Source organism: Athene cunicularia (assembly GCF_003259725.1).
Source record: "Athene cunicularia isolate RWA chromosome 4 unlocalized genomic scaffold, athCun1 chr4_part3, whole genome shotgun sequence".
NCBI lineage: Eukaryota > Metazoa > Chordata > Aves > Strigiformes > Strigidae > Athene > Athene cunicularia.
This window is the reverse complement of record NW_020799100.1, coordinates 5390746-5407655: the sequence shown is the minus strand read 5'-3', so window position 1 is coordinate 5407655 and position 16910 is coordinate 5390746. Positions and strand designations below refer to the sequence as shown.

The window sequence follows — 16910 nt, the reverse complement described above, 5'->3', positions numbered from 1 at the left end:
AAGTGGTTCTAACTTCTGCCTGGCCCTCTGCATCAGGAACAGGAAGGGCATTTCTTGAGTGGAGAGCAAGTAGATTTTCAGAGCCCTTGGAACAGTAGTATTTAAAAGCTGGTGCAAATTATTGCAGCACTAGTTGGGTCAGGTGGAGGCTCTTGTTCACGGGCAGTGACCTGATGCTTTTTGACCTCTGAAGGTGAGCACACCACGGAACAGGTGCAAGATTGCCTTTTCTCCTTTCTGAACCACAACGTGAAGCTGCCAGAAGCTAGTTCCAGGTCGTGTTTGTAGGTTCTCCGTGGTCAGGAAGGCTTGGGCTTTTTTCTTCTTCAGCTTCAGTGTGCAAATGGCTTGAAAACATGTGATGGATCCCCGGAGCAATGGAAAACTGAGCTGGTCGGGGATGTAAGGCAGAGAGGGAAGGGGCTGTCCAGTGTGTCCTGCCTCTGTGGAGCTGTGAGCATGCTGCTGCGGGGCCGGGCTTTGCACAGAGCTGGCTACAGCCACCTCAGCGCTGTCATGGCTCAAGGATTTAAAATGCTTCAGTTACAGCTACCAAGCTAAAAATTAGTATGGCTTTTTAAAGAGTGGTCGATAAAGGATGAGCAGGGCCTTTGTCATCTGACATCTTTGCTTTCAGTATTGGTGACGTGTAGCACGTGGCTGCTGACCCAGACAAGACTTCAGTGCCAGTCGGTCACCCCTGTGCTTAGTTCACTGAAGCTGCAATGCCCACGGGGACAGCTCCTTCCCCATGTCCCTGGGTTCCTGAATGCCCCTGGTAGCTCTGCCAAATGTTGTATTTTGATAGATAATGTACTTAAGTTTAAAACACTCAGTTTGGTGGCTGTGTGATTTGTGGTTCACAGGTGGGTTCACTTAGAGCCAGGGAGCCTGTGTGCTGGTGTGCAGGTTGTCTGCGGGCACTGAGCTGGCTACGGCCTGGGGCCGGGGCTCAGCTCCTGGGTTAATACTCCAGAAAAATCAGGGGGAGGGTCTCCCCTGCACTAGGTACCTGGCTCAGGCAGCTTTGGTTCTTGTTTTGCATAATAAAAGCTTGTGTGTGCCTGTGTTAGTATTGCCTGTGTTAGTATTGCCCCTGTGGGACCAGTTCTAAAGTGGTTTTCTGTTGAATCCACACAGATATGGCTTGCAGGTCATGGAGAAGGTTCTCAAGATGGCTGAAGGCATCGATATCGGGGAAACGAGGACGTACGAGTTGGTCCCTAGCAGGAAGCTAAAAAGATACCACTCTCCATCTGACAGTGAGTATATTTGCCTGCATGTCTCCCTGTCGCTGTGGGGTGGGCATTAGTGGGAGCGTGGGGAGAGCAGGTGCCACGGGGCCACCTCTGAGAGCCAGCACGGCAAACTGAGGAAAAGTGACCGTCACGTACTCTGCGAGACTGCAGTGTTTTCCCTCCTCTGCCGTGGTGTGGGGTGTATGTAATTCATGTAACGTTCTTTTTTTGCTCAAGAAAATACAATTTTTAATTGAAATTACCAGGTAGGTGATTTTCCCTAGCAATAGTGATGGGGAATTGCATCTATGTAATGAAGTATCTGTCTGCCCTTCTTCACTGTGGTGAGGGGTGACGTTCCGACCTGAGAAGGGATTCTGCAAGTGCATGGAGATGGGGAGTTCAGCTTAGTGATTTTGAGTTGCAACCGGCCTGGAGCACTGGGGGGTGGTGGTGGGGTTAATTTTTTTTTTTTCTCCCTACTGTGCCTGGAAGAGTCTTGCATATGTCAGCCGTCTCAGGGTCAGTGTTCCAGCTGTAGCTTTTCCTGTGGAGGAAACGCAGCAGGCAGAGAGAGAGGGCTGGCAGTTCAATGGCTCCATCCGCTGGCTCCTCTCCAGCACCTTGGGAGCGCCCTGCCCTCTGCGGAGCGAGGGGCGGGGGAATCGTTCATGTGTGCAGGTGCGGGTTGTGGATGTGAGCAGGCAGGCCCTTGCTTTGTGAGGCAGCATTAGTCAGTAGTTTGGCTGTTTAAGGCACAAATGGTCAGACAAGCACAGGACTCCTCTAGGGTTGGGTATAATCCCTAGATCTGGCAAAGTTTCTTCTGTTACTTTGACACCCAGCAATCTTTCTGTGCTTCCATGGGCAAGCTGCAAAACTGAGAAAATTACTACTTGTCTCCCATGTTTTGTCTGTCTCTCAGGCAGCATCTCTGAGGGGAAGGGTTCTCTACAGACAGCATAAAGAGCTGTTCTGCTGGTGAGAGCCTTTAGATGCTGCTGCAGTGCAATCCTCAGGATACCAAACTGATCAAAAAATTTAAAACTTGCCTTAATTCATTAAAACTGGTAACTGAAGGATTTAACACATGTGTAAGAGCCTTGTTGCCTGATTTAAATGTGAAGGGCCTGTTTATGCTGTATGTGAAGTGGTTTCTTCATCTGCAATGAACTAGGCTATGATAAATATGTTACGGTAGAGTGATGTCTAGACAGATGTGTTTCCTGACCTGTATTATGACTGCATGCATTGGCACTGGATTAGGCAGCTCGTTCCAAGGCGCTGAGGTGGTCTTTTGCTCCTCTCATGAAATGACACACGTGTACCACTTTGGCGTGTGGGGGCTAAATCTTTCACCAGAGGAGTCTTGTATAACCATCTTTTAGATGTGACGTGTTTGCTTATCAGCTATTTGATCCTCACTTTCTGCAGTAGCTCTGTGTATCAGGATATTCTGCCTCATTTGCATTTCTTCTGGTTAAGAAACAAGAGGTCTGTCTACCAGTAATGTGTAACAGGCCCCCTCAGCTGCTGCAGCTGTCGCCTGAGGCTCGGGCAGATTTCTCCATGTTTGGTGTTTTTTAGCCAAGGGTAGTTACATTTACAGAAAATATGCTTCTATTAACACTGTCATTAACAGCCCTGCTTGTTTTGGAAAGGAGGGTTCAGTATCACGGTGTTCCTCCATTAGATGCGAAGACCTGAAGACAGAGTAGTTTATCATCTGGGATCATCCTACAACCCTGCAGCAGAGTCAGAGCTGAGGCTCTAGTCCCGCTCTGGTGTTCTGTCTTGCTGGCTGTAGTTTTTACTCGTTTTAGTAGCTTTGAATGGATTAACTTCAGAAATGACTGGCTGGGTTCAGTGGGCAATGTTGGGGAGCAGAGCAGTTTGGATTTGGACCTAAAATCCATGTAACTAAATACATAGAGATTTTTGCATGGTAGTTGTGGAACTAGAAATACTACATAGTGACCTGCACCAGAATGAATTGTCTTATTTGATCAATTGTGAATGTCTTTGGAAGGATACCTTTTGGTTTCTAGCTAAGAAGCGGGAATCCTGTGTTCAGAGCCTGCAGGCTTCTCCTGGAAGTCGCTCTGTGAAAACACTGTCTCCCTGTCATAGCACATATTGATAATCTTGTCCTTTTCTTCCACCCCGTAGGTCCAGAGCTGGAAGAGATTCCTGAGCCACCCAAAAAGATGGTCCCCAGGTTCCGGGTGCGACCACGTTTTGAACCCATACACTTTGTCGCCAGTGCTGAGAAAGATGACAAGAAGGAAGATTCTCTGGATAACGAAATGCAGGAGGTGAACCAGGAGGCAAATACGAACAGCATAGTGCAGCCACCTGAAAACTGTACAAATTCTTTTGTGAGTGCACGGGAGGTGGATCCTCAGCTCTCCAACTCGGCTGGGTTTGGCTTTACAGGCCAGGCAGCAGCAGCCAAGAAGGCTGTGAATAGCGTGGACTCTACTGCAAGCAGCGTGCTGCAGGTTTCAGTTTCTCCTTCAACTGTCCAGTCTGCATCAGAGACTTTCCCCCCATCAGCTATAATACTGAAACAGAGTTTTATTGAGAAGCTGTCAGCAGCTATCTGGAAAAATCTTGCTAACCCAGATGCAAACACTGGGACTGATAAAATTAACTATACGTATCTTTTGACACGTTCAATTCAGGCATGCAAGACAAATCCTGAATATATTTATGTTCCTCTGAAAGAAATCGCCCCTGCTGACCTCCCCAAGAGCAAGAAACTTCTAACGGATGGCTTCGCCTGTGAAGTGCGGTGTCAGAACGTCTACCTGACCACTGGCTACGCTGGCAGCAAAAACGGATCCAGGGATCGAGCCGCCGAGCTGGCGGTCAAGCTGCTGAAGAAGTCTGTGGAAGTGCGAGTTGTTCAGCGGAAGTTCAAGCACACATATCACGAAGACTTGGTGGTGTGTGAGGCAGGCGTGAGTCGCCCAGATTTCCCTCCTGCTCTTAAACCTCATGAGGAGTTTGTAGTTGCCAACAGGGACTGTGTCCCGATGCAGCCTGGTACTGAATCTGTGAAAGGTTCCACTAATACCAGCAAACACTGGACTAGTTTTGTCCTCACGGAGAATGCCAGCGACGCAATAGGAATACTTAACAATTCTGCCTCATATAACAAAATGTCTGTTGAATATAAATATGAATTAATGCCCAACCGCTCATGGCGTTGCCAAGTGTATCTCCAAGATCACTGCCTAGCTGAGGGATTTGGCACTAAAAAGACCAGCAAACATGCAGCGGCTGAGGAGGCCTTGAAGATTCTGCAGAAGATGCAGTCAAATATAACTGCCATCAAAGTGACCCAGGTTCAGAAAGTGGGCTGCTCATCGCGGGGCTCTGGGAGGAAGAAGGACCTGAAGGACCTCGTGGTTTATGAGAACTCCAACAATCCAGTGTGTACGCTCAACGACACCGCCCAGTTCAACAAGATGACGGTGGAGTATGTCTTTGAGAGGATGACTGGCATGCGGTGGAAGTGCAAGGTGCTGCTTGAAGATGAATTCATTGCAGAAGCAGTTGGAGTGAAGAAATCTGTCAAGCATGAGGCAGCAGAGGAAGCCGTGAAAATCCTCAAAAAGACTCAGCCAACTGTTGTTAATAACCTGAAGAAAGGCACCATCGAAGATGTCATCTCCAGAAATGAGATTCGGGGTCGCTCAGCAGAAGAGGCTTTCAAACAGAAGATCAAAGAAGATAACATTGGGAATCAAATTTTAAGAAAGATGGGCTGGACAGGCGGTGGCCTAGGGAAAGACGGTGAAGGAATTAGAGAGCCTATCTCGGTGAAGGAGCAGTTTAAAAGGGAGGGACTTGGGCTTGATGTAGAAAGGGTGAACAAAATCGCCAAAAGAGATATTGAAGAGATCATTCGAAACTATGCACGCTCAGAAAGTCACATTGACTTGACTTTCTCTAGAGAACTGACCATGGATGAGCGGAAGCAGATACATCAGATTGCCCAAAAATATGGTCTTAAAAGTAAATCTCATGGGCAGGGGCACAACAGATACTTGGTGGTAAGCAGGAAGCGGCGCAAGGAGGATCTGTTGGACCAGCTGAAGCAAGAAGGGCAGGTGGGGCATTATGAGCTTATTATGCCTCAGGCAAACTGAGGTTGGGCCTCACCAGAGACTTGATTGAAGAAAGAGATGCTGCATTTTTCTTGTTGTGGGTTATATTAACGTTGAAGTCTTTTACTTCGTTAATATAATTTCAAAAATGTTGTTAGACGTTTAGAACTGACCAAGTTCTGTTCAAGTATATTAGCACAACCCAAAAGCAGTAGTGCTGTTACTGTATGTGTCTTTGATATTACTTGTTCCTCCACATTTTAATAGTTTTGTAATAGCAAAAACACATGTCCAACGAGATGGAATTTGACATCATTTAAAATTATAGTTCCCTTATTCTTCTTGACCAAGGAAGGAAAAAAAATGCCTTTTTTTTAAGAAAAAAAAAAAAATAATAAAAAGCAAAGGAAATGCAGTCTGGAGGAATAGACCTGTATGTAAAGTTGGTATTAATGACAATAAAAATAAAACTTTATTTCTGGAAAAAAACAGGATTTGTCACACTTTGTATAAAAAAAAATGTGTGAAAACTGCATTTATTCTTGAGAAATATATAGAGGTCTTGTCTCCACTGTGTATGTATGTAGAAAGATGTCCTTAACCTGTTTAACAACACAGTTTTATTCATAGATTTCTACATTGAGTCTCCCATACTGAGAATTCCCAAAAGCACCTTAACTGTCACTGTATTGGACCGAGAGAATTCCAGTGCATTTTTACCTTGGAGCACTGCTTGACATGTGCAAATACCATGGTGAAGTGTGAAATATAAGAACTGGAGGTAAACGCAGAGCCCACGCTCAAAGATGCTTGTGTAGCTTGTGGGGACTGTTATATAACTTTTTTACTTTGAGCATAAGCTCTTTAATCCTGAGCAAAGTCAAGCCTGTGCCTAATGATGTCTCTGCTCCATTACTGTACCTGTGCTTGTGTCTGTCAGGCGTGAATCCCCAGTAAACTTTGTGGTGTTGCTCTGGCGTGTGGTGTGAGTGCGGCGTCTCTCCAGGGCGGGCAGGCGCTGCCGGGAGCCCGGGCGCCGGCCCCTGCCTGGGCCGGGACCGTCCCGCAGGCGCCGGTGCTGCGGGAGCCTGGCAGGACCGCTCGGTCCGGCGGGGAGAGCGCAGAGCTTGGGGAGGGGCCTGGGGAGAGCCCGGCCCGAACCGAGCGGTCCTGTCGGCAGCAGGGCCTTGCTGATGATGATTCTTCAGCGTGAAGGCAGGCTTCATGAAATATTTTTTTTTTGCCTGTTCTGTTGCCTTGCGTCTCAGCTATCACTTTTGGTTTTCTGCTGCCTATACTAGTCTCTCCATCTTTTTACATCATCCTCTATAGCTTTTTTTTTTCCCCACCTCCTGTTCTATTTTCTTTTTTAAAAAACTCAGTGCTGAGGAGAGGGTGACTGACTGACTGATGAAGCAGAGTATCCTGGCGATGTGCAGTTAGAGGCATTTTTGTCCCCACAGCATGGAAAGGAAGAGGCTGCCCTGGCAGGTAAGACTTGCTCAGGAAGAAGAGTGAGCATTCCCTCCTCTTTGCCTGGATGGCTGCAGCTCACCTTCTAGCTTGGACTTCTGAAATAAAAGCATGCCGCTGCTGTCTTCATAGAAAAAAATCATCTGACAATTCTTAAAGTATGTTGTTTTTTTTGGTTTTGTTGGGGTTTTGTGTGTGCATTATTCCCTCTCTGCTTCTGAATTCTGCTCTCAAGAACGCTGGGCTCTAGCAGATGGTGATGTAGGAGTGGAAGAAGCCTGGTACTTTCTAGGCAGATATTCCTGCAGGCAGGAGCACAGCCCCCCCCCAACTCGGACACGCAGCAGGCACTCAAAGCCTGGTGAAGGCAGCCGGGTCTCCGCAGCGGGGTTGGGGCAGCAGGTGCCGGTGTGCGGTTGTGACCCTTGGCCCCCCCAGGGACCTGCCCGCTGCCTTCCTGCTCAGGTGGTGGCTGTAAGCTGGGGTGGCCTGAGCTAAGGCACTGCCGGCCTCCCCCTCTGCGGTGTGTTCATGGAGCTGTAAGCTCTGGAGAGGGAGCATGTGGTTTACAGTTCAGTCAGTGGATGAAGGCTGTACTCCAGAGGGGTGTAAAGGTGAGATTTACACCCCTACCCTGCTCTGTGCAGCTTTTGTTTCTGGCTGCTTTAAGAGTCTTTTTTTTTTTTAAGCAACCAGCAAGGCAAATAAGAAATGGAGGGACTGATGTGCTGGCTTCTGTGGTGTTAGGACTCAGCCCCTTCACGAAGGGTTCTGCTGGCAGCAGCCTGCAGGAGCCCTCGCAGCTGGGACGGGCCGTGGCTCAGGTACTCGGGATTGGTGTCTCCATCCCTGTCAGTGCTGGGTGGGTGGGCTGGGGTCTGTAACACAGTTGGTGCGACTAAGGTGCTTGTTGCTTGATTGGCTCTGACTGAGAGGGCTTGAAACACCCACCCTGAGGTGAGGCAGAGGGGCTGTGCCCTCCCCCTGTGCACCCGGGGCTCTGAGGACACTGCCCTTCAGGAGGAGCCCCTGTAACTTGTGGGAGTGCAGTGGTGAGAGGCTGTTCCATGTAAGACAGAAGGCCTGTTCAGCAGTGGGAGCTGTGAGCACAGAAGGTACAAAGGCCACTTGAATTTTTAAAAAGAGCCTGGCAGCTTCCATCTTAACTGCAGAACTAAGCTGCAGTATGAGCTTCTGTTATGTGTCAGTCACTTAAAATCCTGCTCTTGCCCTTGTAAGACAGGAGGAAAATAAACACACTTCCTCTATCAATTCATTACTGAGCCCATTAAATTGCTGTACCTCATTATCACAGGCTCCTTTTTGTCAACAGTTCAGGCTGAGGCTGACACAGTGCTGCAGCTCCCGCAGGCACTGGTTTTACTAAGGCTCATGTCTGCCCTTTGCCCCTCGTGCTGCCGTGCCTGGCTGGGAGGGCCAAGTCCACCCCCCCAGGCCCCAGCGGGCACCACTGCTGCCCCAGGCAGAAACAATGGCACTGTCCTGCTGTAGGGCTACCTGGGGCCTGATCGCAGCCCAGGCTCTGCCAAAATAACCACAGTTATACACCTCTTGCCTATTTATACAATAAGCACTAAGGTTACACTTTATTTACAAGTTTTGAAAAATGTACAGTTTCTTACATGGGTTACTTGTGCAAAGTTAAACTTCTCAACTAACAGACCAATGTGCACACAAAAGACACTGGAACAGTGGACAACACAACTCTAGGTCTCATCCCACACTGCTGCTTTAAGGTACTGTATCCAAATGTACAAACTTAGCCTTACAAAAAAAGTGAGTCTGGACTTACAAATGTTTTTTTCAGAGTTGAAAAAATATTTTCATAAAACTGAAGGGAAACTAACTCAAGCATGCAGCAGTAGCTCACACAAACCCCACGGTAATCTACAAAGAGCAGAAACGGCAGAGACCCAAGTGCCTACCCCCTACTTCATTCAACCTTTCCACGAGGCACAGCTGGATCCCAAAGAACTTCTTATCTTCCTCAGCTAAAGATAAGGGGCAGGAGAAGGACACTGAAGGGGAGTAATTCCACCACTGGAACACTTCAGGTTTTACCTCTTCCTTGATGCGGAAGGTCTGCGCTCAGAGTACCACAGCTCTACCTGGTTTTGTCCAGTAATGCCTCACTGACAGGACTATAGAAACATATTGAAGCAGTCTCTGCAGGCATGTCCTTTAAAACAAAATTCAAAAAAAAAAAAAGGGGGGGTTGTTTCTCAGCCTAAGCAAAGATCAAAGTACCACAACTGTAGTGATTTATGTATATCTGTACATAAATCTTGTGTGTGAAGTGCAGCAGTAACTAGCATTCCACAGTCTTAGTAAATATCTGAATTGGAATAAATTTGAGAGTTGTTTTTTCTCCATGAGCAAGGAGTTGCTAAACCAATACAAAAGGGAAACGAGGTTATTTCTTCACTCAATACTTACAAATGCAGTGGGGTCTAAACCAATAGTAGAGGTAAATGACCAGCCTGGACACATCAGCACTTTAGTTAATATCAGTTAAAAAATGTGTATGTATATAAACATCCCTTTTATCAAGCTACACATAAGCATCACTGTGTATAACACAATTACAATTAAAAGCTTAGTGTACACTACAGAAATGCACAATACTGCCCTAAGACTGGAGAGGGACCACAGGAAAATGAATTCGGCATCAGTAACTCTTTTGCAAGTAACCCAAGTACAGAACATTTGACTTCAAAGTGGGTGCTTTCTGATGTCCAAGGAGAAGAAGCTTCAGCAAGGGAGGGTGGCAACAGCACAACAGCTATTCTGCTTGCAAAGTAAATGCTAGGAGGAAAAAGATGACTCAGACACTTTGTTTATTTCCTCATCAACAGAGTGTTCATTTGCATCATCCTGGGTCAACAGTCACGCCAGCTCTGTTCTACTATTGCAGAAACCCGTTTTTCATATTCCCGCTTATTCTCTTGGTATAGCTGAGCTGCCTGGCTGTTTGCTGGACTGTTAGGATTTGGCTCATCCAATAGAGACTGTGCAAAGAGAAAAAGATTCTTAGGCACTTGAAAGCATGCATAGTTTTCCGACATATTCCTTAAACTATCGGCACAAGTCAGCAAGCAGAGGTTAATCTAGCTGCAGGCAAGGCAGGCTGCAGTATCCGCGCTGCGAGTTAGGGGAAGCTTTCGCTATCGGCCTCACTCTTGGCAGCGCAGGCGGCTGCTGAGCAGAGGGGCAGGCAGCAACGCCCCAGTGCCACTGCGGGGTGGGTGCCAGCAGTCCCTGCCTGCTCCCCTCACCCCTGGGAAGCATTCACACTCTAGCAAATCCCAAGGTATAGCAGCTATACTGCCTAGCAGGAGGGGAGCAAAACAAACAGTGTTTCCTGAGCTGTTTTTGTCAAAGCATCCTGATTGCATTCTGCCTTTTCATGCAGAGTTCTTTTTACCTGTATGGATGTTAAGATGGAGGAGACATCATAAGTAGGACTCCAACGATTCTGAAGAATATCCAGACATATACTACCATCTGCATAGACTAGAAAAGGTTCAAGAAGAATGGCTTAAAACAGAAGTTGTACAGCTACTCAGTTTTTATCTAGCACTGCCTCATCCTGAAAACTGACAAACACTGCAGAAGTCAATACTGTCTGGCAGACTTAAGTCCAGCAAACAGGCCTGTAGGCAGGAAGAGGTGAAGCTTGTCACCCACAGCTGCCTGAGGTAATTAAACTCAACCACTGCTTATTCTTTGACATCAAGCTTCTCTACAAGATCGCAACTACCATTATGGAAAACCTTGAATAGATTTTAAGGCAAAAGAATTTAAGCTACCCACAAGTGAACCAAATAAAGAACACAAGCAAAAAGCTGTTTACACATAAGATTTCCCCTGAAAGTATCTACCACAGGCAGTGTCTAGTCACCTTTCCAACAGCACCTCGAGAGGAACCTTCCCTCGTTGCACTTTACCAACACACACACTTACTTACTACACTGGAAAGTTTCCAGGATTTCTTCACAAAGCTAATACTTATTTGGAGGCAAGGCATACATCTCCAACCTCTAATTACCAAGGGGATTAATGAAACAATCTTACTATCACTGGCTAGAGCTGGAAACTAGCACTACATTTCAAGGTGCAACATTGTTACAGGCGTTTTGGGGAAGTAAAGTGATGAAAGACATTCAGCACTGTCACTACACACATATAAACAAAAGCCCAGGGCACTGCTGTTTAAAGACAAAATATTCTTCTGTGAGGTTTAACAACAGGCAGCTGAGAGAGAAGAGCATCTCATCGACAGCTTGTGTGCTATAACACCTGAAAATTAAGAGGCTCCTTTTATTGCCCCTTTCATTTCAAGCCTGAGCACTGCTCACATTCATCTTTACCAAAATTACACTGAACCACACTGCAATTTTGGTAGCTTAATAGAGAGTGGAAACTTTTATAATAAACAGACCCTTTTCTACAGTACAAAAAAAAAAAAAAAAAAAAAAAAAAAAAAGGCATTGTGTAAGTACTTACCATTTGGATGAAACATTTTAGAGACAAATCTAACAGTAGGTGGCTTATTTGGATATTCTTCCGTGAATTCTATTGTAAGTTTGAAAGTTCCTGGAGTTGAGAGAGATAAGTAACCTTTATTCAGAATGAATTTACACAGGGGATGAGTAATTAGTATCCCTCTGCAAGCACAAACCAGTACTATTGTGCTCATACATGCATGCTGGATAGGGAATATAGATTGCTCAGTCCTACAGTGATTCTTCTACTCTCTTTGGAGTTAATCATTAACTCTGAGGTCCCAGACAGTACTGATATAAGAGTATCTCCCATGACTGACTTTTACTGCCAAAACCACCACCCCAACCAAAAGGTTTGTGTAAGGAAATAAATCTGCCCTTGAGGTTTTCTTCCACAAAGCCTAATCCCAGTGCACTGTGAAAACACCACACATTGGTGTACAACCAGCCATGTAACAGGCCATGATTGACTAAGTCCTAGAGACTGGGATATGCTATCATGACAAGGACCTCCTTATTTTTTCACTGTTTAAATTTCAAGAAAATACATTTTTATCAACGACTGTGAAGTGATTAGGTCTTACTGTAGAAAAGTAGTATTGAAAGCAGCATCCAAATCGACACCTTAAAAATAAAAATCTGATAATTTACTTCACATTAACTAGTCCTCCTTTGAGAAAGGCTAATCAAGCAGAAACAGAAAACTGCGTAGCCCCAATCCAATCATTTTAACAGCATGCACCAACATAAGTTGTCTTGTCCCTTCTCCTCAGGCTATGACAATCTGAGAATAGGAAGTCTGTCAACTAAGCTGCATATATATGGGTCCAGGGGACTAAGCACTGCTGGCAATTCCAATCAGTAGCTGAGGAACACTGCGCTCTTGACTTCACAACAGGCAAGATATTCTTTACCATGCTGGAGCCTCAGACCAGCCAAGTGGGAGGCAGTTTACAGAGTTCCTGGGTCTGCCCAGAGAGACCTACCTGAATCACCTTCATATAAATATACAGCCCTCCTGTAAAAGGGACATACCTTACGGCAACAGCTCTAACACCTGCCAGTGCAGACATGGTTCATTTTTTGAAAAGGCATTCTTACATATCACTGACAGGTTTTCACCCTCCCTCAACATTCAGTGCCCAAACTAAAACTCATGGGCTCAGATATAAAGCTCATCCTTGCTTCCTACTATAAGGGAGTTTTCCAGCACTGATATAATTAACGTATTCCTTTATTTGGCTGGCAAATTATGTGCCAGCAACTGGTAGCCTGAGATCAGATTTTTCAACCCTTTTCCTGTTTTTCAGATGAGCAAAGACCTGAAGTGTTTCTAAGGGACTCCTTCCTTTATAAGGAGATAAATTATAATGTTGAGTTGCAAGAAATGAAGGTCATTGCTGTGACATCCCAGTTTGCATATGAAGATACAGTACAGATGCTTCGCAGCTATCCGAACACCAGTGGGAAGTCCAAACATCCTAAAAATAAGTTTTTACATGTTTGGTTTTTAGTAGCAGCCTAACACCATAACAGCAGAGAGCCCCCAGCATGCTATCTTACTGTAAAACAAAAGGAACAAAAGTAGCATAGTTAAGATTGTTCAAATTAGCAGAAGTCTGCAGTGGGGCTTTCAAGCTTTACCCCAGCTAATCCAGAGGCACAGAGACTGATACAAGATCAGTTTGAAAGCCAAGTTTGTAACAACTTCTACCAGCTGTGAGCATCAGCTCAGGACTACCCCTCCTCCCTACACAGTGATAATCCCAAGCAACACTGGCCCTTTGGAATCAAACACTTAGAGATTTGATTCTAAATCTTAAGAGATTCCCAGCTCTCCTTGCCCCAGTTCTGGTTCTCAGTAGTCTCCCCTTATGAGGTAGGAAAGCAGGCATTTTCTTCTGTGGAAGAGTGACTAAGCAAGCAGTAGGCTGAAAACTGAGCACAAACCGTCAAATAGTAGAGTTCAACAAGCATACTTGAGAAAATGAATGCTATTCCAGAACACTGACTGAAGTGGGAGCAGAGGGGATAAGATGGCCAAAAAGCAGTAACACGGGCAGTCTGGTCTTAGAATCCATTTAAAACTGCTGAACGAAAGTGAAGCTATCTGCCCCACCAGGGACAGGACAGCATCACTTTTAACACAAATCTGAGCGAGCAGTTAGACAGTTTCCAGCTGAAGCATCTACCTACTCAAATTTCCAAGTTAAGACCCAGAGTGGCAATGGCTCTTTGAAAGGGCTACACAACACCTTGCTGTTGAGTTTTATTAAAGGACAGATCCAGAGATCCAGTGAGGCAAAGTTCAAAGGTCACTCCCCCTGAAAGCCCACACAGTGGAGCAGGTATCAGGACACACGCTGCTGGAGATGAGGCCTTCGGCATCCAGCCTGTCACTAATTTTATAGCTGTCAACTGGTATTCCTTGCAACTTACCCTAGACAGCCAATTTTAAAATTATCGTATTGTCATTATTGATATCAGGATCATCACTGATCTTAAGAGAACATTCTCTTTTTCTCTCTTGTATTTATTTACCTTGATCTGTTTATTCTGCTTCGAGATGTGAGACTCTGACATGGCTAACAGGGAAGCTTCTCCACGGCCTGTACGCTGGCCTAAGTGACTCCTGCCAAAGCAGCGCCCACAGCCCTGCTGGGTCCTCCTCACTGCAAGGAGCAAGGGCAGCCCCCTTTACTCCTCTGTCCATAAAGCAGGGATGATCTCTTCCTCTCCTGCGTGAGGATACAGAATCAAGATTCTGTAAGCAAGGAACAAACCCTACAGAAGGCAAATGCCTTGCTCTCTCTGTTCAAGCCTCCTGAATGCTCAGAGCAAAGCAGGAGACTACAACAGCTGTGTTACTTAACCCTCTCCAAGCCAGGAATCCTGCACTAACCACAGTATCACCATTCAGCTTCAGAGAACAGGTCTGAAGGACTGGGAGGGCCTGGGTTTCCATCCCTGTGGCAGCACTACCACTTCAGATGCCACACACACATAGATTCTTAAAAATATGGTTAAAGGCAGGGTAAATATCCCTGGGGTCCTACTGCAGACACCTGCAATCAAGTCCTCTTAAACCAGAAGATGGAAGTTATGCTGCTGATCTAAATTAGTAGTTGCTCCTAGGCCAAGTCAGTCTGAGCACTGAGTTGTGAAAACACCCTCTGAAGTCTGGGGGTGGAGGGGAGGGAGGGTTGTTAGCCGCATTATGCTGCACAGCAAGTAAACAAACGTGTTTGAACTTAAGGTTTTCAGTTCAGACAAAGCCAAGAAATCTTGGAAGCTGAGACTGGAGAAGGGTCTTACCAGAATGAGTATAAAGAACAGTGATTCTCATAATGTTGAAGTTGTTACACCTCTAGTTCAACAAAAAAAAATAAATTCACAGGCTACTTTCACAAGAACTAAGTTATCTTAAGTCTTACAGTATCACCAAGAAGTGACAGAGCCTGAAGACAACAATACAAAGCGACTTCTGAAGAACTGCCCTACAGAGGCTTCCCGGAAAGGATTAGAGCTCCAGTGTACCTTTGCCTTGCACAGGCCTGCACAGTTACTACACAAGCCCAAACTAACAGCTCAGTACTGTTAAATAAAAATTCCCTTGATTTTACCTACATTATGCTAAACTGCATGTGAACTGTGCCACTTCACTCACTTACTGGAAAAGCACAGTTGAGGCACCAATACACCCATATCTCTAGGCACCACTTAGTATTTTGTTATCTAGTACAATGTTAAGATACATCCTAGAGAAAAGGAGATAAGCATATCCTACAACGCAAGACATATCTGTTTTCCTGCGCGCATACTGTGAAAACACACACTTTGCTATGAAAAGAGCAATCCATCTCACACCGAGATTATATTATTAGATCAAGCAAAGCAGTAGGACAGCAGCAGCAGACTCAAGCATCTGTTTGAACTTCAAACTGCTGTGAGTGCAACATGTCCTAAGTGTTTGAAATAAAGACACAGTGCTGCCACAGTGGAAAGCGCAGAGGAAATCTGTACGTCAGGGCTCTCAAAAGCAGCCTGCAACTAAATGGAAATATATGGAAAAAAAGCCCTTATAGCATCTGTTAACCCCACACTGAGCTCGAAGAGCCTGAACATGGAAACAACCTGCATTTTAACACACTGCAAGGAGACAGCTTTCTGCTCCAAACAGTGAATCACGCTATTAATGGCAGCGCACCAAGAACCTAAGAAGCTCCAACAACCCTCAGAGAAGTTTAAGAGAGCCTTCTTTAAAGCTCACAAGATGAGAAAACAGAATAGATTTAGTCTAGCTGTTCTATTACATAATATCATGGCATACTCAAGTTCTGAACATTAGACTTCTGAAGCAGCTACGATAGCAAGTTTCAGAATTAATCCCGTATATTTTTTAAAAAAGTAACTGGAGTCTTTGGAGTTTTCTCAGGCCTGAAATATTTTAAATCTTCACAGAAAAAAAAAAAAAATCAGCAATTTACAGGCATGCCCACAGGTGTTACCTCCAAAGATAAACAAGAGACAAAGGAGTTAGCCAAGAACAACATAAGAGTTAAGGAATTTTTCCTATGCTTTTGTCATGAGTCATGGAGATCTAGGATTAATTATAGACTGCACTGAAAGCATCTTAGAAAAAAAAAAAAAAAACATCACTGATTTCAGTTAGTATTTCATGTTTAACAAGTTTTCACAAAGATGCTACAGTATTCATACAGCATCAGTAAAGCTACAAAAGACAGTAAGGCCAGAGAAAAACTGCTAGGACACAGGTATGTTACAATGTTACAAGGACCTATTTAGTCAGCCTTTAAAGTTAAAAAGTCCTTTTAATCTTTAACCCTGAAAGATACCAACTGTAGCAGAGTGAAGTAGGTGCCAAGGAAAAAAAGAAACCACCACCAAAAAAAAAAATCTGTTCAGAACTTCCTCAGACATTCAGCCCATTTCCTACTTCAGCTGACTCACGTTGGGACTTAGTTGCAAAACACTTCCAGCATCAGAAAAAACAGAACTCAAAACAAGCTACAACGGTTCTACACCAGGTTTTGGCAATATTCCAAATATGAGTGTCCCTAAAAACATGATCCAGGATTCAACAGCAAAGCTTAGAGATCCTTAGAATGGTATGTTAGATTAGATTTAGGACAGTCAGATTTAGCAACTACAAGCAAGCCCCTATAAAATAATTTGTAGGTTTCTGTCAGTCAACATAGCAATCTAAGCCTACAACACTTTCTTGGAGTACGATTAAAAATAAATAAATAAATAAATAAATGTTTAGGTAAGTCCAGCATAGGGTGGTGCGGTCAGGTGAACATGCACCCGTGTCCCTTCTCCATCCCCGAGCCCACACCTGTTGCAAAGCCCACGGCAGTGACACACCAAGGCCGTGTCAAACTGCAGCAGTCTGCCCCGAGAAAGCCAAACCCCAGGCCCACACGAAGCCACACTTACCGTCCTCGAAAGGAGTCCCCTCGGGCCTAGAGGAGGGAAGAAGCAGAGCACAGCGTTACACCGCGGGCGGCGCAGCTCCGACCCCCCCAGGAGGAGGC

The 16910-nt window shown here is 45.3% G+C and overlaps 3 protein-coding genes across 3 annotated transcripts in view; 2 read left to right on the top strand and 1 right to left on the bottom strand.

The window, feature by feature from the left end:
• Positions 1-1007: 1007 nt before the first annotated feature.
• NKRF (NFKB repressing factor) lies at positions 1008-6315 on the top strand. The gene is made up of 2 exons (XM_026848388.1): positions 1008-1262; positions 3408-6315. Exons 1-2 carry the CDS (start codon positions 1157-1159, stop codon positions 5393-5395), a joined length of 2094 nt encoding a protein of 697 aa, XP_026704189.1. The 5' UTR covers positions 1008-1156; the 3' UTR covers positions 5396-6315.
• A 764-nt stretch (positions 6316-7079) lies between these two features.
• Positions 7080-16910, top strand: part of C4HXorf56 (chromosome 4 CXorf56 homolog) — a 13087-nt gene continuing 3256 nt past the window's right edge. The window contains exons 1-2 of the mRNA XM_026848763.1: positions 7080-7087; positions 7265-7291. Coding sequence (XP_026704564.1) covers positions 7080-7087; positions 7265-7291 — 35 coding nt within the window. The remainder of the gene's footprint in view (positions 7088-7264; positions 7292-16910) is intronic.
• Positions 8399-16910, bottom strand: part of UBE2A (ubiquitin conjugating enzyme E2 A) — an 8631-nt gene continuing 119 nt past the window's right edge. The window contains exons 2-5 of the mRNA XM_026848458.1: positions 16813-16838; positions 11354-11443; positions 10272-10360; positions 8399-9855 (exon numbers count right to left, since the gene is read on the bottom strand). Of these exons, the coding sequence (XP_026704259.1) occupies positions 9727-9855; positions 10272-10360; positions 11354-11443; positions 16813-16838 (334 nt within the window). The 3' untranslated portion in view covers positions 8399-9726. The remainder of the gene's footprint in view (positions 9856-10271; positions 10361-11353; positions 11444-16812; positions 16839-16910) is intronic.

Coding starts and splice junctions, on each gene's coding strand:
- NKRF (XM_026848388.1), top strand. CDS start 1,157: ATGGAGAAGGTTCTCAAGATGGCTGAAGGCATCGATATCGGGGAAACG. Junction 1,263..3,407: donor ATACCACTCTCCATCTGACA/GTGAGTATATTT, acceptor TCCACCCCGTAG/GTCCAGAGCTGGAAGAGATT.